Source organism: Lepisma saccharinum, chromosome 11, assembly GCF_977018435.1.
Source record: "Lepisma saccharinum chromosome 11, izLepSacc3.1, whole genome shotgun sequence".
Classification (NCBI taxonomy): Eukaryota; Metazoa; Arthropoda; class Insecta; order Zygentoma; family Lepismatidae; genus Lepisma; species Lepisma saccharinum.
The window spans coordinates 33,828,715-33,852,501 of record NC_139239.1 but is presented as its reverse complement, the minus strand read 5'-3'; the positions used below and the strand labels follow the sequence as shown (position 1 = coordinate 33,852,501).

Below are 23,787 nucleotides of genomic sequence, written 5' to 3'. Positions count from 1 at the left end.
CAAAATACATAACATGCCTTTTTCTGCCAGTCCCTAGCTCTTCTGTTTCATTGGTTGAAGGAGAAGGTGCCGACACAGGGAAAGTGTTTGTTGAGCTTGAGTTCCTCATGTAGTTAAAAGTGGCATTGAAGGGTTGACCTGAACTCATCCATATCCACATTCTTGTACCTAATCGGTTTCCTGACGTCCAGTAGTCACGATTTCCGTAACCTGTTGTGATAGATTATTTTAATTTTCAATGGTTATGAGATAGGGAAGTGAATGTTCAGGTGTTTCTTAATCACACATTTAAGCAGTGCTTGTGAAAAGTGACATAATACCAATCAAGGTGAAATGAATTAAATCAGGTTGATTTAAATCTCAAAATCACTGATTTAAATCGCTTTAAATAAATCATTAACAGAATAATGTACATAAGGATTTTGTAGACATCAGAATCACTTTTTGTGAAAGTACATTAATCTCTTAATCATTTAATGGTGTTTATTAGGGTCTAAGAAAGGAAAAATAGAAAACAAAATAATTTACTGATGGGGAGAAGCTCATACGAAAATACTATCAAAATATTCTAAGTTACAGTTATATAGTACATCCAGAATGTTTTATTTTCAGTGGAAATAGTGAAATTATTACAGTATCAGAAACAGAAGAATGTATATTTACATATATTTTTTTATTTGCTTTAATGAAAATGTTCAGATATTTTACAAGGGTGTTTATTAGAAATAGCTTTCTACAAAGGCTGTCGCAGAGAAGATGAGACTAATTCCTGTATAGGAAGACAACGACCTCCATTGGCTAGCAAATGTACTAGGGCGAAAATTTGGTTCATTACCTGCCGATTGAGACCAAAATGAGCGCAATAGGTCAAAAAGTCGTGACTGCGTAGCAGTTAAAAGATAAGCATGTACATGGACCCCCTCCAAGAATCATTAAAATGAAACAAAAAAAATTACAAACCACAAAATTTTTATTCAGAATCAGCCATATCGAGTAGACGTACATCTTTTTCAAAATAGGCATCATTGACAGCTAAGCAAGCATCCATACGCTCCTGCCACTTTGTGAATGTCTTTGAAAATTCGTCGTCAGGTAGCGAACTGAAGAAAACTTGCGCTGCAGTGATCACTTCTTTGTTCGTCATGAAATGACTACCACGTAAAGCGGCCTTTAAAGTTGAAATACCTGAAAGTGGCAGGATGCAAGGTCCAGGCTGTATGCTGGAATATTTCTATTTTTCTCTTCGTCGCGTAATCCTGAAGCGGGCATGCGTTATTGTGGTGCAATATGAAGGAGTTCTTCAAATGTGGCCGCTTTTTTTTTGCTACGTGCTGGTGCAGAGTCTCAATGACTCCTTGGTAATACTGTGGCTCTACTCAGTCTGTCTTGATCGGCATATGCCTGTTGGAACATTGCATATGTTTCCGCAGCACTTTTCCCTAAACGACGACAAAATTTTATGGCATGTCGCTGTTCATCTTGAATACTCATCACGAAAAGCAATGTTATACACAAAAACCTGGAGGGGTAAACGAAACACGTTCCACGTAAATCAACACAGCTGCTCACTAACGTGTTTTCGCAACATGTGACAACTTGCTATGGAAACAGAATGCGTCATCCTACATGACGCGACTAGTGCCGAAACCATAGACAGTGTTGCCAAGCCAGGAAAAATCTGTCTCACCTTCTCTGCGACAGCCTTTGTATATAAAAACATACATCTATATTTATGGCACCCAAACCCATACAAGCTATTATAAGCATGTTTTTTTAAAAAAAAAACAACGATTTAAATTAAAAAAGTCAGACTTAAATTGAAAAAATCATCAAAAGTGATTTTTTAAATAAAAATCATGATTTTTATCCACCTCGATACCAATACTATTTGAACATACACATATGGAATTTGTTTTACAACTTGATGGACCTACAGGTTAATGGTAGTTATTCAGAATTTTCAACCTGTGGGGTATTGTCATTTCAAGAGGTATGCAAATGCATATTTAGAACATAAACTGTCATAAATTAGATTTTTTACAAAGTTTTATGGACCATATTAAAAGAAAATTTCATGACGTTAGAGGTATGGTATTTCATTTGCAAACTACTGAATGCTTATTCAGCCTTGGTACTGCTGCTTGTAGTAGTGTATCTACTGAAATGCTAGCATACCTTTGTAACTTACATGAAGATTTGGCACACGCAGGAGATGTACTATGTAGAATTTTGTAACATCTTTATATTTTACATTTGAATACATAAATTAATTCTCAAGGTGGATTCTCCCAATACACAACAATACTAATATAACTAGAGTAATTTTTAAACCTAATTCACAAAACCTAAAAGCATATCAGGCATTGTATCAAGAAGTTGTCAGATTAACTTATTATTATTATCATCAATTCTTGATGAAAAATTAAAGAGAACATTATTACTACAGAGAAGGTATCACTTATATGAAACATATCCAATTCTTCACTGCAGCCAAGCTGTTTCAACATTAATATGTGGAGAAAATACGTGATGTGATTGGTGGTCACATGGGTGTGCATGTGATAACGGACTCCTTGAGTAGCCAGTCAAAGTTATTCTCCCAGTGATGCATAGCATTAAACAAGTACAACTTGAGTGATATGGTTTTATTTCCCTGAGAATAGTAAACGATTAAATGATTACTTACCTGCATTCTGCAGATACTGAGTTAAAGAGTCTGCCTTTTCTTGACTTTCAAGTGACAAGAGTTGCAAACCAATGGATCTGCAATATTGGTATGCCAAGAAAAAGTTCAGTTTTGGAGAGTATGGGTTCTGATTGCTTACGAAGTACTGGATTCCATCCAGTTGTATTGTTGTAATTCTTTGACCTGAAAAATTTAGGAAACATTAACCACATTAATTTCATGTATCAAGACTCACCACATCTTAATAAATGAAAGTACTGACTCAACTGAATTAGATATATGGAATAGTTCATGAGACACAAAGGATATGTTACAACTTGCTGACTTATCTGTGAAAATTGTGGGTAGAGATCGATATGAGGTTGGTTTGTTAGCTCTGTGACAAGAGGATTGGCACATAAGGGTCTAATACAAGGTTGATTTGATTTGATTGTAATTTTGGCATAATCTCTGAACATCTCTCTCCCCAGACTTCCTTAATACTTTTTTTTTTCAAAATATTGGAAATAATGTTGAGAAATGTTTCAGCATGCAGTGTTAATTGGATATGATCCATTGCCTAGTGCTTTCTAGTGGTGTATCAAAACAGTGTTAGAATAGGTATAGTGTTTTTAAAAAATGCACTACACCAGGGGCGGCCGCTCATAAGGACGATACAGACGCCGCACTGCCGTGTGTAATCACAAGTGAACAAACATTACTTTAACATTAACATTATTATCTTGTACATTGTCTGAATTGCAAATATTCCGTTGCTTATAGATCGTTGGTTAGTCGGTTCTGTATTCATTCTTCCGCGACAATTGCGAAGTTTGCACGCCATCGTGCGGGGGAATATGGAACTTCGAGAGAATCTGACGGGGCGCCGTCCTCCCACCTTACGAGACGTAGAGCATTCTCAGGCGCGGCCGCGAGGGGTAAGAGGCGAGGGAACTGGCGGAATAACGCGCGGGATCTGTGACTGGGAGGACGGAGGGTTTGTCGTCAAAAACCAACCCCCTAGGCGAAACTGGCCCTCTCTCCGGAGAACTGTAAACAATGAAGAGTTGCCAGAAGCAAAGACGTTAACACAAGAAGGAAAATTACCAACCGTCGAAAGAAATCATTCTGTATTCCATAGAGCAATAAGTAATGCAATTTCCAATGAGGAAAGAAAATATCGGTAACTGAAAAAGTACAGACAGGTGCTTGATGTCGCTTTCTGCTACTTTTCGGTAATCACGACGATGAGGATAAGTGATAATTAAATGATGGAAGGGCACTCACAAAGAACACCCATGTCCAGGCAGGGATTCGAACCCAGGATCCATGGCTTTGCAATGCTGTATGCTAGCCACGGAAGTCGCCTACAGCTTCGTGTTACTCACAAAATTAGATTTAATTACATGTTTTGATTAGCACGTTTTGAAAAAAACCCTGATAGTGTGACAAAGTTTCACAATTTCTTTTCAAGCCGGCTGTTAAATAAATTAGAAACTAGTCATGTAAACTCACCAAGAGCCGCTACAGGAACCTGTGTACTACGAATTTCTGAAAATTTGGCAAAAATGTCTGGCAACCCTGAGGCAATAAAATGACTGCATGGGTAGACGATAGCATTGACACTTGTTGCAAAGAGAATACTCGATTTTCCATGGAAAAGTGAAGCTTTTTCGGTAGTGTGCTGTAGTTGTGCGTTTGTTGCGATGAGCTATGTGGAGAATTTGTTGGTGCGAAGTTTTTCTACCAGAAGTCTGAATGAATAAAATAAACCTAAAAAACCTAGGCCGGCCTAGACCGAATTTGAATCTAGAACAAGCATGTCTGAAGAAGATTTCCGGTAAGTTTGAAGTTTTTACTGTAGAGCTTGAGCTTCTGGTAACGCAGATATCACCTTTCCAGTGAGATATTTACTTTCCTGCCCTATTTCATATATTAATTAGTCATGTTGGACAGGAAACGTTTTTTGTGTAACATTTTTACTAGTAATTTTCACGTTCAATGCACATAAATATTCGTCATTGTGCTTATCAATTTTCCCCTCTGTTAAGTTAAAAAACAAACAACTAAATCTGTTAGAACTCTATTTCTTCTTCCATCTTTCGTAATCTTCGCATTACTGTTAAATAATTATTAATTTATCATAATATGTGCAAACGTGCAAAACATGATATTCGGTAAAGACGAATAGCTATATCAATTTCTTATCATGTTGGCTGTTATATACGAAATTAATCAATTAAACTCACATTACAAGTAGAGCAAATTTGTGAGCTGTCGCCCCTCCACTTTGGTTCACCACGAGCCGCCACTGCACTAGACTATGGATAATGTCCAATTATCATTGCATGCTATTGTAGAACCAATGTCACTAACATTCAGAGAAAAATATTTCCTTGTTACATATAAGGAAATACAATCCTGTAACTGGTTGGGGAGATACAATCCTGTAACTGGTGGGGAGATACAATCCTGTAACTGGTTGGATGATTCTCCCACCTCAAAAGGTGGGAGTGAGGCTGGTATTTGTTAGGTAATCCCTGACCCTCACGGGCTGTTCCCCCACAGGTTATTATTACTATTGTAAGGAGATATATCTCACATAAAATGTAAAATCTCAATGTGGTTTAATGAATAAAATGAGTTCAAAGTATTTATGAATAATCTCGAGAAATCCAATGTTTTGATTTCAATAAAACAGTTAATTTTTGTTACACAAAGCTTGGTATAACAGCAAATTCGCACTTGTATAGAAAATTGACATCTTATAATCAAAACTCGCAGAACTTTACACTTTTCCAAATTGACCCATTGTACTGTAAAATTTTCCTTCTCTCAATACAACAGAATGATCAGTATTTTTGTAATATTGTGTATGGTACATTAAGATACAGTCAACTCTTGAATCTAAAACCTTTCCCAGAAAAGGGGATGTTATTCCGAAGGGGTAGTTATTGGAATTTAGAACGATTGGCACCCATATCCAGAAACTACTTTCAAATTGCACTGAGACCTTTTTGAATCGCTCTTCTTTCTTGGCGACAACCACCAGGCATAAGTCTTCCATCAAGTAGTGTTGAAATCTTGAGACCGTGTGAGGAGAAGGAAGCATACTACACTTCATTGTAAATTGAGGGAGTTTTTCCTTAGGAAAGGGAAATTTCGATGGTATCTTCTCAGACATCTCACCCTATTCTGGGCATTACAGGCTCACTTGGTGTCCTGCTGCTGCTGGAAGAAGTAAGGGGAAAACAACTTGACAACCATGAAAACCAAGACTGGAAATTCGCTGTGCTCTTTGATGAAAGGGAGGAACAGTCTTTTTTTGATGAAAGGGAGGAACAGTCTTTTTTATGCTGAAAAATTCTGTCGGCTGTTGTTGTCAAACATATCGTCGGTCCAATGACATAACGACCTATCTCATTTTTTCCAACTTTTCAGGAGAAGCAAAAAACGTTTTCGCACACACTTTCGTAGATGTTTGTGAGAAAACTATTTACCCCATAACAAAGTTTGTTCTGTCATTAAATTGTATTATGTTTCTGCTGTAAAATAGTGTGGTTGAATGTTACATGTGTTCTGTTATGTGCTTGAAATTTCATAATTTCTTGACATACGTCGGTATGTCAGATCAAAATAATTACTCACGCAGAAATATCTTTGAGATACCCCATGCAAATTAGTATCAAGTTACAGCTTCATGATTTGAGAGATCTTATTTTTTAGTCAAAATGTGAGCAAAACTATATAATATTTATGATTTTATTGTTCATGACGCTTTTTTTTCAAAGTGAAAGGTTATTTTTATTTTGAAGTTCTTTAGATTTACATGCTTTAAGTACGTGCACAAATTACAAAACTCTTCACTACAAGTACAATAAAAAAGCTATCTTGCAAAATTACTACATAACAAGAGTACAACATTAGGAGATAATTTTGCTACATTACATAAACATCAATAAAACATTTTTGTTGAATAGAGTGGAGAACAGATTCAGTGATTCAAATTTGCGTAAAAGTTTTTGCAGTTACTGTCTAGAACAACGGGAAAATAACCTTCACACATTGACTATAAATCTGCATATTTCTCTTGCGCTATTTTCACAGATTCTTTGTTCAATGGAGGTGGCATTCTCGCAGCTATATCTTTAGTATTACATCTCTTTACTACGATTTTTGCGGGATTCTCTTGCAGTAAACTTGTTTTTATGTAGATAGTATCTGGCTTGTTGTCTTACTTATTGCTTTCAATTCTCTCACTTTACTTTTCTCTGCAACGTGGTGCTTAAATTTATCTTCTAGCTTCATTTTATCTTCATCAGATCCTGTATTGTACGTAATGCATAATCCACACTGATCTTTTTTGGGTTGATGAAATGCAAGATTCATACCCTTGAAAACATTTGTGTATGTTTGCAAAGATGCTTGACATCTTCCTTGTACATCTCATACATCTTCTTTACAGTTAAATCAGAATGGAGATACTCCTTTGTTGAATATTTTCTACAATAGTGAGACTCCATTCGTGGAAAGCGATTTAGCCTATGTGATCTTCTACTATACTCCGTTTCCTCTCGTCATTTTCTTTCAAATGTTTGTATCTTCCACCTCGTTTTTCAGTTAGAAATATGCCTGTTTCTTGAATATTGTTCACTGTCGTACGTATAAATCGTTCGCTAATTCCAAGAGTATTCAAAAACATCTTCTTGCAAACCTTCAGCCTTGTTCCATCCAGGGAAAGATAGTAAAATTGTGTTTTTGTACGTCTCGATGCTTGTTTTGTGGTTTTTGTCTCGTATCTTCTACATCAACGTGTCGTACTACGTACTCCCTTTGACGTTGCAAGTTTCCAAGATCAAAAAATCCATTTCAAATAATTATTCGTGATTTCTCATTGTTCTTCAGTACATAACGTTTTCTTCCTTTGTGGGTGCAGCCTGTACAGGGGGGTTTCAGCAATCTTGTTTTCTTAACAACCTTCCCTGTAGTTGATCTGAAGTATTCATAGCCTTCATTACGTAACTTCCTACTCAGATTTTTCTTCCCTCCTTTTCTAGAAACTGTAGTAGAGCCTTCTATTGGTGATCCGTCGACATCATAACTTTCAGGATTTGTTGCAATGTGGTCTCTAGTGATGGCATTGCTATCACATATTAAAGAATTGTTATCCTGCACTTTGTTTACCACACATTTTGAATTGTCAATAACGCCCCGTTTCTTGTGTAATGTACAGTCATTATCTTGAACGAAATGATCCCAGCAAAGCAGGATGTAACATCTGGAACACGAGGAGAAGACCTCATCCTTGCATCCTCTTGCTTCACAATGTTGCGATTTTCCTGGCAAATAATCTGGATCATCCGGGTCACTGACATCTTCAAGAAATTCACTTTCGGCATCAAATTCACTCTCGCCCTGTTCTTGTGTAGGGGATGATACATCGTCCTTCTTCTTCAGCAGATAAGACAGAGGTACATCTTCGTCAGATGATACGGCAGATTCGTCATCCAATGTGTCTATGACAGTCCCTTTGTACCACTTCCTTTCTGAAGACCAGTAAATTTTTACAGATATCTCGGCTTTGGTGTTATTTTTCCTCTCCGATCACGTGTAGTTCTCTTGATGGAACAATATTTCTTGAGCCATCTTCCCAGAGCACTAAGGCGTCCATCTTATTCCTAACAGAGCTCACAAACAATGCTTAATATACAGCTTTGATCCTTCTTCGAAAAACCGTGCCACTAATGTTAAATTGTGCTATTTCTCTGCTATTAGACTGTTTCGCTATTGTTAAGATTGTGACCGCTGATTTGTAAACACTAAAATATACAGTTCTGAATTGCTTTATTTTATTCTTTGTGAGTGTATTGGCCCCGATTGTTGCATTTTTCTGCTGTAAGCAAAAAGAGATACGCCAACTTCCGAAACAGTTTAGGATGTACTTTATCTGACATAACGACGGAAGTCAAGATACGCCGCTATGTCATACCAAATTTTTTAACAAATTGAGATACGCAAAATCAAAAAATATTCATAACTTCCTTATTAATTGGATTTGAGTTACGCCGATTTGCCAGGTGATGCAGGGCACCGGTATGATCACAACGATGTTAATAACTCAATTTCGCAAAAAAAATTAGATACGTCGTTATGTCATTGGACCGACGATATGTTTCGCGAAGACATGTCGACTGACCATGCTCTTGCACGAGTCCTTCCGACTTCCGAAGAGCAATCAATGGCAGTGAGATATTGAAGTCTGTAAGGGGCAAATTCTTTTCCTATCTCCATCTGAAGTACTTGCGTTTTATACTCTATCCCGGGAATCTGTGGAGCAAGGCTGCACATAACCGTAGAGAAGGGGAGGAAGCGAGTGGACAGAGTGAAACAGAACATGCTACTGCAAGGGCTCGTAACTGCAGTCGCTTTTCTCCCTCCACGCAATCCTGAATGTATCTCGTGCATTCATTTGTTGAGCCACTACTTGGGCAGAGACTTGTTTTCGTTCGCTTGCTCCAGAGATTCTTGGGACAGAGTATATGTTTCGGTTGTCATCCCTCCTCTCCACTGAGAATGTGGCGACCAAATGTTCAAATTCTACTCCTAAAGGTAACTGCTTGCTCTGGCTGGCATAGAAGAAAGCACGTGCTGTTTCCAGCGTTCCTGTCAGTGGGTGGAAGCACTCTCTTGACGGATGCAAGGTCTTCCAGCAGACGACAGACTACCGAGTGGCGGGAGCGGTATGGAAATGTCTTACGTGGCCTCGTTTAAACATACATTAATCTCTAAAAAAGACTCTGAAATGGCGTCTCCCTCGAAACAACAAACGCTTTTCCCTGGAACCGTTAAAAATTTGGGGGAAAACAGTCGAAAATTTTACATTTTCGATCAATGTTTGTTGTCATGCTTGTTAACGTATAGTTCAAGGGTGTCCGCAGGGGGAGCAAGGGGACACTTGTACTCTTCAGATTTCGAAAAAGAGTTAATGTAATTCGAATGGTGACATTCTGGCGATAATTTATATATAAAAAAATATTGTTTTCTGTGACTTACAAGAAGTAAGTTAGAGCAACTATTATTAGGTATTATTATCATTATTATTATTTGAAGCAGGACTACATTTAAGTTTACAGTCTTTTTATACTGATTATCTAACTATAAAAAACATTTTCTGTCCTACATTGATTAATATGTTAAATATACAGTTATGCAAATTGCAAATACACAGAATATGGAAATTACAAATGTATGCAATTAAAAAAAAACATAAGTAGTATTAGTTGTAGTAGTAATGATGATGATGATAACCACAGAAATAATAACAACTGCGGGCGCCCTTGGTATAGTTACCGTGTTATACGCAATAAATGTAAACCCGTGCTGCTTTACGCTGATCTAGGCCTATGCACGCCGTCGTTGTGTGAAACGCCCTCCCTTGCCCGGGAAAACAAATGCTACCACTACCTAGATAGAGGCGGCAAAATCTCCCTCGGACAAGCGAAATAGCGTTACGGTCCAGGTTAAGTTCGTGTGTAGGAACCGGTGATCGACAGTGCATAGTGATAAGCCATATCGAATAAAAACAAAGACATATGTACTTTCAAATAACCACCTCTTTACCTGTAGCCGGGAAGCGGGTAGCTGCATACCTGAAAATCACGGGTAGCGACATGCGTACGAAATGATATAGCCCAAAATTAACATGAAAATAAAAAGTATATTCTATTCATAATCAACAAAGATCAATTTACTACATCTCCCCCTCTTTCACTCTCACTTTCACTCACAGGATTGACAGAATCAATCCTCACGGAGTCATCGACACAAAGAATGATACATGACATGTACAGGTGTTATGACGATAAGCCCTAATTATTGCATTCTCAATTAATTTTACCTTACTTTTTGTCTAATCAGGTCATTTGTGATTTTGCTCCAGTGCTACTCAAATCCTAGCCAGCCCTTACTTAAGTTCACCTTTTTTAAAAAGAAACTAGTCGGCGCGGTGACAATACATTATTTGATCAGCATAAACAAAGGCGTCTCAACGGCAATTACATTCACGTGGGCGGACGTTTTCCTTTTACAAGACCTCACGTGGTTCAAACATAACAAATAACCTCCGTTGAGTGACGCAAACGTATACTCTCTAGCAGGCGGGACTTAAACCTCCGTTGAGTGACGCAAACTTATACTCTCTAGCAGGCGGGACTTAAACACTTCGCCGCAACGAGCAATTCATATTACCAGGCAAATACTTTTAACAAATAATCACACATGCGGCCTGACATAGCTAGCAGCGACACAGCACTGACACATAAAAATGAACAAACCTCCAGTAGATTAAACAATTAAGTGGGCGGCGCTTTACTCTAATGGTACGCACTTTAAACAAATACAAAGGAGCACAAACAACAATGAATTTAAGATCATTAAAAAAAAATATCACAAGGAATAAGAAAAATTGACCTGAGACGAATAGATTACAAGTGACAAGCGCGACGGGAGTTTGATATGAAGTTTCGAGTTGAGTGGGCGTTTTCAAAACTGTTGACGAATTTCAAGGGCGTTCTCTAAATCAATCGGGCCGTCACGTGCTGACAATCACACAGATGAATACATTACCATCTCTCAGCTTCCGAGGTGCATCCTGGCGTCTTTATGGGCGATTGAAAACATATAGTATTCACGCGAAAGGTTTCCTTGGTCGCGACGATGAAGATGCGAAAAGTGTTCATACGTCTGGTTCCTCGGTTTCTCTTCCCCTCGGGATCGGTGAACATCTCCGTGGTCTGGGCGTCGGGACGTCAACGTGGCGGCTGGTAGGCGTCGTCGAAGTGTCGACAGGGCGGCGCTCGACGTCTCTCTCTCTCTCTCTCCGTGGCAGCGGGTAGGCATCATCGGCGTGGCTCGTCGTCTCTCTCTCTCTCTCTCCGCGGCGGCTGGTAGGCATCATCGGCGTAGTCTCTTCTGACATCGGGCGAATCGACGGTAACGCCCTCATCTCTCTTCTTCCTCTAGCCCGCCATAGTTTCCGATGTTCCTCGTTTCTCAAAAATTATCAACGGCGTAAGGTAATCATGGAAACACGGTCTCGCTTCAACTTCTCCCAGCGGTTGAGGTAGGCGCACTCGTGTAGACTTAATGTCTATCACACACTGGTGTTCGCAAAACACAACAAAGTCCACTGTACACGAAGAGGTAGCACGAAGGTGCTCTCGTTACAAGAATCGCGGCAAAACTGTACACGGAGAGGTAGCACGGAGCTGCTCTCGCTACAAGGATCGCGGTAAGACTGTATGTCGAAAAACCATGTCCTTCGTTTTATTAGGATTTTGAAAAAAGACGCTAGGCGTTCGTTGAAGTGACGCTTCCGAAGAGGTCATTCCACTTTGCTCTATTGTCTCCCAACTGGGACGAGCCGTGTTCGAAGTTGAGTTTCTGCGGATTAAGCCTCAGCCTCGCTGTCGCCCATAGCTCAATTGCAACCGGTGTCCACAAACTGATCAATTACAACCGATTTGATCTGGCGTCCGTAGTTGTTGCTTGATCGCGACGAAACTCCACACATCCGTCCTTGCACACATGCCGCTGCGCGGGTATAAGTTTCACATGAATCTGACCGCTGGAAACCGAGATATTTAAATGTTTGTCACTACGGTCGAATTTCCTAAGCTTTAGATGCATAACGTGACCCTTCAGGTGCTCACCCTTAAGACACGCGAAAGTCTCGTTCCTCCCGTCGGCTTGGCAAAAATCAAATATGTATTCTTACAAATTAAAACTCTCAACGCTTTGAATCAACACATTTTTTACCGCTATGGACAATAATAATAATAATAATAATAATGATGACGTCGGTAAATCTGACTGTCACAGTTGGGAAGACATTTAGGCCGCTGTCTCAGACTACATTTACTCGACCAGCGAGGCTTTGGTCACCAGATAAACCATGCGAGATCCTGGGCAAAGTACTGGCCCTATGTTACTTGCTGTGGTGCGATGTTGGCAAATGTGCGGTCCCGTTTTTTTTAAAAAATTGAAGGAAATCAGCAGTCGTAAATGCAATTGTGAGGCATCGTTGTAATCGAGACGATCCTCACATTTAAAGTTATAAAATTTTATTAATGAAGACCTTGTAATTTTCCATCGCTCAGCTGTTATACTAGGATGATCGATGTGCGGTTTCGCGTTCCGGTTTCTCGGAAATGTTGATGTCATCTTTGGGCCTATCTGCTCCAGTGGGGTGTCATTTGAAGGACAAGAGGTTTACTTATTAAAATTAATTGTTATTTAATTAATATACCGTGTAAATTTGACGTCGGGTTTCTCTGATCGCTTGCTAAGAACGATGAGCGGGTAATTCACGTTGAAAAGTGCAAGCCTCCGTTGATATGAATGATTTCAGGCAGAAATGCCTGTAAAGCGTGGAAGTTAATGGAAGGCGAAGTGGCTTTGGAATGTTTTGAAGGAGATGCCATTCAACCAATAAGTATAACAAAACTAATTGCGTTGCAGATGCATGTGCGACTGTACGAATAGGAAGAAATCCCCCACTGTTGAGCACGCTCTGAATTCTAATGCTCTCTTCTCTGACACCAAAGAGTAAAATCACAGGGATTTTATAGGATTACCCGGGCTATAAGTTGGTAATAGAAACTATGAAATTTAGAAAGTGGTTTCGGAGGGAGGTGGAGAGTAAGGTAAGCGAGTCATAATTGCTGCACCCGCACTAACCGTCATAAATTTAGAGCTTTTAAGCTGAAAATTTCATAGTTGGTGGTAGTTACCGTAGAGGACGTATGGTATTGACATACATTTGTTAGCCTGTTTAAATATAGCGGATGGAAAATATATTTCCCTTTTTATTGTAAATTCTGTAAATTGATAGATATTGAGCTGATTTTTTTTATGACAACTACGTAAATATCTAGTGAAGCTACGGAATTAGATTTCTATTTGAACAAAATCGATTAACACGTTTAGTGTTATTTAAAATTACAGTAAGCCAAAGTTTGGAAAAATACACTTGGCGTGGAAGAAATACATATAATGAATTAATAATATTATTGATTTTGTGTATTACTTTCTTTTTATATGTTCTATACAGTTCTTTATTTTCCTAGTTGCAAAATTATAGCATCAGGTGGCGTATCCAAGAATTCCAGAGGGGAAGGGGTGTTATGCCTTTTTTTAAAGAGGTCAATTCTTTATTTTACTATCTTGACCTGCATTTGACGTTCGTTTTTAAGGTAAATTTGAGCAAAATATAGAAGTATAACCACTAACCCTCTGGACACGCCACTCGTGCACCAACTATGTATGTCATAAATTTAGTCCAGCGTGGTTTTAAGAGATATTGCCACTTTTAACGAAAAATTAGAGAAACTCTTCTTGTGTCTTCTCTCTTTTGTTGTCTTGTGAGGTAGTATAAGTTAAATTAGGCAGAATGCATTCAACGGGACATTGTAATAGATGAGGCATAAATGCATTTCCTGTCTTTTGTTTATTCGATGCCTCGAGCATGCTAATGGCGTACCGGAGAGTGAGTACACGAGGAACGAATGTGCACGGCAGACGCCGTTGGATTCCCTTTGTTGGTCGTGTGACGTAGAACGCCTTGGCAAGCGTAAGGAAGGTGATTGTCCTTTGGACTTTGTGTAGCAGTTCTCTTGTGTTCCTGTTAGTTTTCTGATTTGGAACCTAACCTCAAACTACAATACATATTTGGGTAGTAAGGGTTATTTTAGTTTTGCACACCATGGAGGTACAAAACTTCAACCTCCACGCACCCACAATATTACTAATTATTATTATAAAATATATTAATTTATCCATTAAATAATAAAATAAATAATCCCAATAAATAAATCTAAGAGCATTTACTATAAGGAAGTGAAGTATTAAACCCCATTTTTGAAACCTAAATTCAATGCACTTTTCTGCCATAATGGTAATTATTATTCATGAACAGGTCACACAGCTGTCAATTTTTGTAGTGAATTTTCCATAACCTTGTACTGCCAGTAGAAAAGCTGCATTCAAAAATAATTTTGATTTATTTTTTTAAAAGTTTATGGCTATTTTCAGTATAGTTTTTTTTTACACATTTTAATATTATACTCTGTCTCATCTATCTCGGGAGCAAGCGAACGAAAACAAGTCTGCGCAAGTAGTGACGCGATACGGCTCCACCAATGAGCACGTGAGAGGGAATGGGATTATTTGGAGGGAACGCGACTGCAGTTACCAGCCTTCGCAGCAGCGTGTACTGCTTCGCTCTGCCCACTCGATCCCCCCTTCTCTGCCGGTAAGCGTGGCCTTACTCCAGATGTAACTGAGACAGAGTATAGATATGTGCAATTCCGGAATAGATAAAGCCCAGTGCCTCATTCCATTATTTAGAACTCATTTTAAACATTTAAATTCCTTATAAAGTTTTCCGAGAATACAGATCAAGTAAGCTAGTATAATAGGGTCATGATGGTTTGATAATTTTTTTATTGACAGGGAGATGGTGTGGCAAATTGTTGTACAAGCTTACAATTCTGATTAAATGGTGTAGAGAGTACCCCTCCTAAAAATTTGGGGGAAGTTATAATGTACCTCCCGCTTGTGCGCCACTGTCGCACACAGTGGCAACATGCGGCATCCCAGATGGCGTAGTCAGGCAGTTAGTCCTGTGCCGTATGCGAGACAAAGTTAAAAGTAGAACTGTAAACATATGGAATAGCTAATAACTTAAACATGTTATCACTTAACATTTTCCCTACTAATGTGGTAATGTAATCATTATAGCCCATTGTAATATGTTCAGCATTCATTCGTATGTTCACGTTTAGCCTAGAGAGACAGAAGCAAGCTCGGTGGCAGAGCACATTTCGAACTCGCCACTGCACTTCATGAAGTTCGGTTGGTTCTAGTCTCATTCTAGGCGTGGGCCGTGGGTGTTCCTTTACTTTATCAATTTAATCTATTGGCAGCGATTGGGTTCCAAAACTAGGGGGCAAGGTGCAAAAACTGGTTGGGGAGGGGGCAAGGACAGTTTACTTTCCCTGGGTACATAAGGTTTAGTATAGTGCGGGGGAAAAGTGGTTGTCCCCCTCTAATCGCCGCCACTGATTTAATCTAATCATCACTCATTCTTACCATCGCCATTATTCAAAATGGCAGAAAAACTACGCTAAATAACAAAATAGAAAAAACTCATTCTTACCATCGCCATTATTCAAAATGGCAGAAAAACTACGCTAAATAACAAAATAGAAAAAGAGAGAACCAGCAACGTTAAATAGTAAAAATACAAAGATTTCCCGTCACTAGTGCTTTATTCAGCCGGAGCGGCGTCCCGGAACTTTTTGAGGTGTAAAATGTGCTCTTTTAGAATCGAAAATTTGGAATGGAAAATTTTGACAATGTTATTTCGAATTTAGTTTATTTGAAAAACACGCTGATAGGTATTGTCCACCCCTAACACACTTTGATCCTTCAAAATATGTGAAAGTATAGTTTAGGATACAGCTGTGAACACTCAAAGTAAAGCACGAAAAGAGGAAGAAGAAACGGGATATATGTCAAAAGTATAGAAAATCTTTTAAAGATCAATCTTGAACGTATTTTTTTGTTAATTAGTGAATAGTAGTATATACTTTTTAAAGAAAGATTCAATGCTCTGTATTTTCATAAATTAATGTTGAAAAACTACAAAAAAATAGTCTGATAAAAATCAGAGTTCCTGTACGTTTCTTGTAGGAAAAATAAGTCCTGCCCATAAGTGACTGCTTAGTGACTTAATCTAACGAGTGGAACACAGATTATGTAGATGCCAATCTACGAAACATTTTTGACGGTTCTCATAATCAGTGGTGTGCCCCATATTTTTAGTAGTCCATGCCAAACTGTGCCATGTTTTTACATTTCGGAATTGTTTTTATTTTTCATGTTTGATGGAACCTATGTCTGGGAGTATGACCTTCCCATCAAACCGCTTCTGTGCACGCCAGTGCTCTTAACCAAAACCTTTCTACACACAAGCTTCGTCATGGCAGATTAAGATGCCGTTTTATCTCTAAATGCCTGTAACTGCGCCTCAATACGCTGTAGTGTAACATTTTCCTGTGCAGCTCTCAAGGTTTATTGTCAGGAATGAAGAAAAGGGGAAAACACTTACGCATATTCATGTTCCAAGATTAACGGGAAAGCTGAGAAGTGGGATGGTTTGGTGACTGCATGATGCGTCAGGCGACCTTGCAGGAACTTCAACGATCTTGAAACTTTTGTGATCTTATCAAACGGGAGCCTTTCCCCACTCGTCTTAAAAGGTCTCATTTGCACTTGCTTATCGAAGAAAAGGTCATGCCGCGAAAGGGTATTTTAAATCTTGTTGGAAACCCCAGTAATAATTTTGAATCACCTTGCAATCTTGCATATTTCTAATTTGGTCATTAATGTCGTTCTTTGAAGGAATCAGGACAGTGTAGCTGATAGACAGGAGATTGATTTGGTTGGAAGAACGAACACTCGGCAGTCGAATCCAAATCCTTCGGAAGCTAGGCCATGAGTAGAACATCCAGCGAACTCAGAAGAGAAAGGGTGCACGGGAAGTTGCATACACAGTTCAATTTCCACACCTGCAGCACAAAAATATACCCGAAAACTGTCCACAAGAGGAAAAAAAAAACCTTCTTCAATGCAAACGTTTGCCAGTATTTATGTCCAGTGGGGTACTAATAGAATATACAGGGTGTCCACAAATATATTTGATGATTTTGAACGGATATCGGGTCACTGTCGGCGATCGAATGCACATGAAATTAGTGTCTCCAGAAAGAGTAACGGGAATATTTCCGTGCGCCCTTCATTCTGCAGTGATGCGTAAGTCGCAGATTCGCTGACATTTGGGATTGTATCGACAAGTTTGAAGTCTTGTGTCCCATGGTATGAGGGATACACATACGAGGTGTGGCTAGAAAAAAAAACCGGTGTTGCTACAAAGTCTTTTATTTGTTATTTTGTACAATATGAACATTATCCCCTTCAAAGTACTCCCCTGCACTATCGATACACCGCTCCATACGAATCTTCCATTGCTGGAGACAGTGTTGGAAATCATTTTTCGAAACCATGTTCATGACCTCCGTCGCTTTTGTTTTCACACTTTATACGGCCTTAAATCTTGTTCCTTTCAGTGCTGATTTGACCTTTGGGAATAAAAAAAAAAGTAGCACGGAGCGAGATCCGGCGAATGGGGTGGATGTTCTAACACTGAGATCCCATACTTGGCCAATAAAGCCTTGACTGACAATGCCGTGTGGGCAGAAACATTTTCCTGATGAAGAATCCATGACTTGCTTTTCCACAAATCAGGTCGTCGTCTTCTTACTCACCCACGAAGAGTCGTCAGCATCGTAATGAAATATTGTTGGTTGACAGTTTGACCTTCGAGTACACAATTCGAATCAATTCACCGACATTTGCAATGTTTGATTCCGTTTTTGACGTGCAAGACCGTCCAGGCCGCTTGTCGTTCGCAATCACTTGTCGTCCCTCTCTAAACCTTTGAAACCACTCAAATACTTGAGTGCGTGATAAACACACATCTCCGTACACTTCCTTCAACAAACCATAAGTTTCTGTGGCGGATTTTCCGAGTTTGATAAGAAACTTCAGATTGATACGCTGTTCCACTTTCACACTTAATTTCTTTTCCTACGGAGCACAGATGTACGGTTCACTTCGTCCACAAACTACAGAAGAACTGAGCGTAGCGCACCCTGGGCAATCACACAGCTGGTAGGCAAGATATCACGTTATACACCCATGCACCGCTTATCCGTGACGCGCTTGCCGTTTGTCGACAGCAACATCAATCCGGTTTTTTTTCTAGCCACACCTCGTAGATTGTCTGTGAGATAAGTATGAAAATAGAACCGGCGATGTCGTCACAAATACTAAACTTTAGCCAACGTTTATTGAATTTACTCAACGAGTTTGTTTTTCAGTGTTAAATAACGTGATATTTAATACTATATGCGATGCAATATTTAACAAATGATGTAAAATTTATATAGGTGGTGGGGGGACAAAATTAGAAGCACGTGCTGCCTTTATCTTAATTTACATACTATATTTGGTAGTCTTTCCTCCAGTTTTCATGCTAATTATACACGTCTAACTTGTCATCTGTTTAAACTGAAAGGGATGGTATATTGTGTGTGTTGAAACATTAGTGCGCAAGATTTAGGCTTGTGGTCTGATTAGAAATGGAAGAAAGATGCCAATATGTGGAATATAGGACGGAACGATTCACATGTTGATCTTCCTTACATGTGGAGCAACAGTTATACAATGTGAAGATCCTTAGCACACTTCGCTCCGAACTTGCGTAGTGATTCATTTTCTTGAAGAAATAACATGTGTGGGCGAGAGATGCGAAACTGGTTGTTCCTAATAATTACTTCAACTTTCACTTCTTAATGTCAGTCACTCAGTCATTTATGCATGCTTAATCTGCAGGAATATATGGATGAAAATAATTTTGATGGGAATGAAAAGCAGGGCTATTAATTTCATATTTTTTCGTTTCTTCGTAGAGTCTCCTGAATTACCACTACCACTACAAACTGTAATTATCCAGTTAAACATATGTTAAATATAATTATCTGTTTATGCAAATACAAACTAATAAAACTCAAAAGGGAAGTTTCTTAGAAAGAAAACTTTGTCATGAAAGTGCTTAAATGTTCAGGTACGGTCGACTTTCAATCCCGCCACCGAAGTTCTCGGGTTCGATCTTGGCCTGTACATAACATTGTCATGAAAATCATATACGGTAGTGAGTGTAAGGGATGGCCGCTTCTAAGCATGCCCAAATGTTGACCTCTATTCCACGTAGTACACCCTCTGAACTGCATTTTGCAGACTAACAAGGCTCTTGCATCTGGACTTACAACCAGTATATCCTTTGTTTGTTGTGTCGTCCATGTGTGTGTGTGTGTGTTCTCGCCTCATATCCTATCGTCATTCATTCTCATCCTCGCAATTAGGAAAAATTGGCAGAAATGCGAACGAAGGAAAATAAATCATTAATTGATTCATTCGGACGTGTAAGGGGTGACCTTCAGGTAAGGCACCCTAATGTCAACCTTATGTAGTACACTCCGGCAACTCGGTAACTGCTTTTGCAGGCGAACGAGTCAGTATAATCCTCTGTAAGACTGTGTGTCATCCTGTGTTTTGTCCTTGTGTGCTGAGTGCCCCTTTACAGCCTCAGCCTTTCCTGTGGGTGAGTAATTTTGTCTTCAGAGACAAGTGTTCATTTCAGTTACGGTAAGGGGCTGGACCCCAAATAATGTGACGGGTTCAAAATAACTCAAGTGTTGACGCACCCAAAACGCTTGTTTCATTCAATCAATCAATTCATTCATTCATTCATTCGTACAAAATAGGCATAACTGTTTTTAAGTAATGAACGGAAACTTGAAGTGACTCTATAGGTCTTTTCTACTGTTACGGCGGCGGTCCTCGTTTTGGCAAGGGAAGTGGGGAGCCGGGATTACGCCGCATACCAACCAGACAACAGCGATGTCGCCGAGAATTAGGCCGCGGCGGGAAGAAGTACTACGTGAACCTCGTTCTACAGGCTGCTGCGTTTCTTACCGTGCGGGATTGGACGCTTTGCCGCTCCCCACTTTCCTTGCCAGCATAGGTTCGGCCGCCGTAAGAGTAGAAAAGACCTATAAGATAGAACGATGTATTACGGGCGAGAATATTTTTAGATCTATTTCTTTGCAAAGTGACAACAATAGATAGGGGGCCAATACTTTCACATGGCACGGTGACGACTACTTTTCCCATATTTTTACAACCCCCTCCCCCCATCCCCAGTTAATCTTAACAGGGTTCGAACCTGGGACCTCCCGCTTGCACGATAACCACTCCACCAGCCACCAGTTTCTTTCATAAAGCTGAGAAAATATTTTAAAATATTTTTTGCCCTTTGATAGAGACATTGAACTTCAATATAACATTCTACGAGTTTCTTCTTCTCATTCGGTTCTCGGAACAGGAAGTGAGAAAATGCATACCTCAATATTCTTCCTGAAAAATATGTGGTATTTTGTAGTTCGAAGCTGCTTTCATGTAAGTGTTGCGTGCGGTCGTGTTCCTGACGATTTTGAGTGACGAGTGCTAAGTGCCTGGAGCTTAGGTCGGTGACTCGAACGGAGTGTCGAGATGCTGTAAAATGTTGATATGCCGCTTCCTCGACAAAGCACGCTTTTCGACTCCCGATGGAGGTCAGTGACCATGGAGTTGCTCTTAGGATGTTACGAACAGCTTTTTACTTAAATTTTTTTGCATCGATCCACAGAGATCACAAATTGTTTGGAAGACAAGTTAATTTCTTCAATCGAAAGAATAAAAATAAAATTACAACCAAACTGTAGCAGTAAATTGCAAATTGCTTGACGTACGGCATCCAGAACGCGTACATCATTGGTGCACTTGTAATTGCGTCAGACAGATAGTTTTTTTCCCCAGTCCTCTTTGTTTGTCTGGTGGTTGTTAGAAGAGTTGTGAGCAGATTTTGGATGTCTGATGTAATGACATAATTGAGTGAAGAAACAAATCGACATCCACCACCCCGATGGTTATCACCTTGTAATCGATGCATCTTGGGGTGCAAGGAGTGACATTTTGAGAATGCGCCCAAGTGACAATCTCAATTGCACTCAGCACACACTGCACTGTATAGTTGCAGACTAACGAAGCTCTGACGTCTGAACTCGCAGCCTTTATATTCTTCTCTAAGGCTTGCGTTGTGTCCTGTCTATGTGTGCCTATCATTGTCCTTTCATGCATTTCATCTTATCACCATCCATCCTTGTCGCGATTAGGCAAAAGTGGTAGAAAAGCGACGTAAAATAACCAAATCTAACAAGCAATCGATGCAACCTGTCTTCAGTTCCTGGCAGAGATAGGGTGACCAGACACACACATTCAAAAAAGAGGACAGAGCAGGGGGAAAAGGAGGACAAAGTCATAAAAAAGAGGACACCGCAAAAAATGGCAACACATTTGCCATTACTCATAATTTAATCAATTTAAAAAATCTTACCAACACTTTGCTCACAGATACTTTTCAGGTGATCTATTTCAATACCTTTAAGCAAAGAAAGCAATCTCCTAATATGTTATTTAACAAATGACAAATAATATCTACAATTTGAAGCACATATTTTTACTCCATTTCTAATTCTTGGATATTAGAATGAAATATCCCCAGAAGTGAATTCAAATGTAACAAGTATGATTAGCTTTAATTTATTTCCAAACACCGAATTACAATTTTTAAGTTGTTTAGATTGGGTAGAGAAATATGATTTTAATGCCACGAACATTTCTGTCACTCTCTCAACAGCAAGGAAGAGTGACAGCCACTTTACACCATCGTTTCTTCCATCTTTTAAAAGCTGGATATTTTCTTGCAAGATCATTGTTGAATTTACACTTTTGCTTCGTTATTTCATGAATGTAAATATTACTTAATAATCTAAATTCTCACTACGCGTTTCTGTATCGTGTATGTATAACTCGAAAAGGAACTGGCCGACCCCTGTGGTGGAGTGGTTAGCACACCGCGTCACAACGCCAACGGTCCCCGATTCGAATCCCAGACTGGGCATGAGTGTTCTTTGTGAGTGCCCCTTCATCAAAATCATCCTATTATCGCTCATACCCGTCTTCGCGATTAGCCAAAAGTGGCAGAAAAGCGAAGTAAAATAAAACAAATCAATCAATCGAAAAGGAATTGCACAGACTACATGCGTTCCAGCAGTCTCAGAGGGCGAAGCAACGAGTTAGAATAATACTAATTTAGGGTGCGGAATTTTGCCTATTTGCCTTTTTTATTCCTTTGCAGTAAATCATAGGCTTTAATGTTTAAAGTTCGTTTCATGGTGTTTCTAGTCCTAAAACACATTTTTATAGTGCCTGAGGGTTAGTGCCTATTTTGATTAATCGTGCCCAAAAATCGCTAATTCTGCAATTTTTGCAAACTTCAGCTTTTTTTTACGTGTCTTGGGCTTTCCCTAGATTGAAGAATGTAAGGCTTTGTTGATGTTGTACTGACTGAAATCTGGTATTTACCAGATTTCAGGGTCTCAATTGGAACATTGTTTCAAAGTATTCTTTTTCTTACAATGGTGCAAATTGTTTTTTCATCGTTTGTTCAAATTCGCACAGTCGTTTGCACAAGCTCTTGTTGTGAGAATTACAACTTTCCCCGCAAATGTGAATCTCGATCAAAAGAGTATTAATATTAATAGTTTGTTAATCGTTATCGCACTTTTATGTATAAACTGAAGTGCGAATACAGTCTGTGCATTGTAAGAAGAGAATTGAAATAAGTTCACATTCATTGTCTTTTTTAAATTTTAGGGTGTCTTTAAGTGCCTATTTTCGTGCCTAGGTTTTTAGCGCCTATAAATCCGCACCCTACTAATGACTCAGTCGGGAAAGTGATCATGTTCAGCTCACAGATGCTAGGTGAGCATTGCTCGAATACTTAACGCACTCCAAGTGATTTGCCTTAAATTATGATCGTTACGTGTGGAAGCATTCTCCATGCAGCACATTTGCTATGGTCAATGCTATACTCTTTCCAAAAAGGAGGACATTTACCGATATCTAAATAATCCGCCCGGACGCCGGACAGACACCTAAAAAGGAGGACATGTCCGGACAAAAGAGGACGTCTGGTCACCCTCAGAGAGATTTCTGCTGTTAAAACTGTATGTCAGTCGTCGAATAGCCTATCTGTATATATGAAGTGGACTTCAAAAATAAACAAGCTCTCGGTGGCCAAGCATGTCAAGTCATCGATTCACGATCTCGTCATGAAAGGTTTCAAGTTCGAATCCTTACCTTGGTGTTCCTTTGATAGTATCCCTTCATCAATTTTCGTATAATCATCATGATGTCATTTATACTATAAATCACACAAACTTATTTTGGAATAAGGAATATTTAAAGGTAATTGGCTTGACTATACATGTAGCTCCGTCATATGTCCAAAATTACATTACTGCTGACAGTAATTTTGAGTTTGCAAGGATATCTGC

The 23,787-nt window shown here is 39.2% G+C and overlaps 2 protein-coding genes across 7 annotated transcripts in view; one reads left to right on the top strand and one right to left on the bottom strand.

Moving 5' to 3' along the window:
- LOC145994707 (cytosolic carboxypeptidase 1-like) overlaps positions 1-23,787 on the top strand; it is a 259,414-nt gene that overhangs the window by 164,513 nt on the left and 71,114 nt on the right. The gene's annotated exons all lie outside the window — the stretch shown is intronic.
- LOC145994705 (uncharacterized) overlaps positions 1-23,787 on the bottom strand; it is a 43,551-nt gene that overhangs the window by 6,970 nt on the left and 12,794 nt on the right. For both annotated transcript variants that reach the window (XM_083130884.1, XM_083130885.1), the window contains exons 2-3: positions 2,687-2,869; positions 18-210 (exon numbers count right to left, since the gene is read on the bottom strand). In XM_083130884.1, coding sequence (XP_082987010.1) covers positions 18-210; positions 2,687-2,869 — 376 coding nt within the window. The remainder of the gene's footprint in view (positions 1-17; positions 211-2,686; positions 2,870-23,787) is intronic.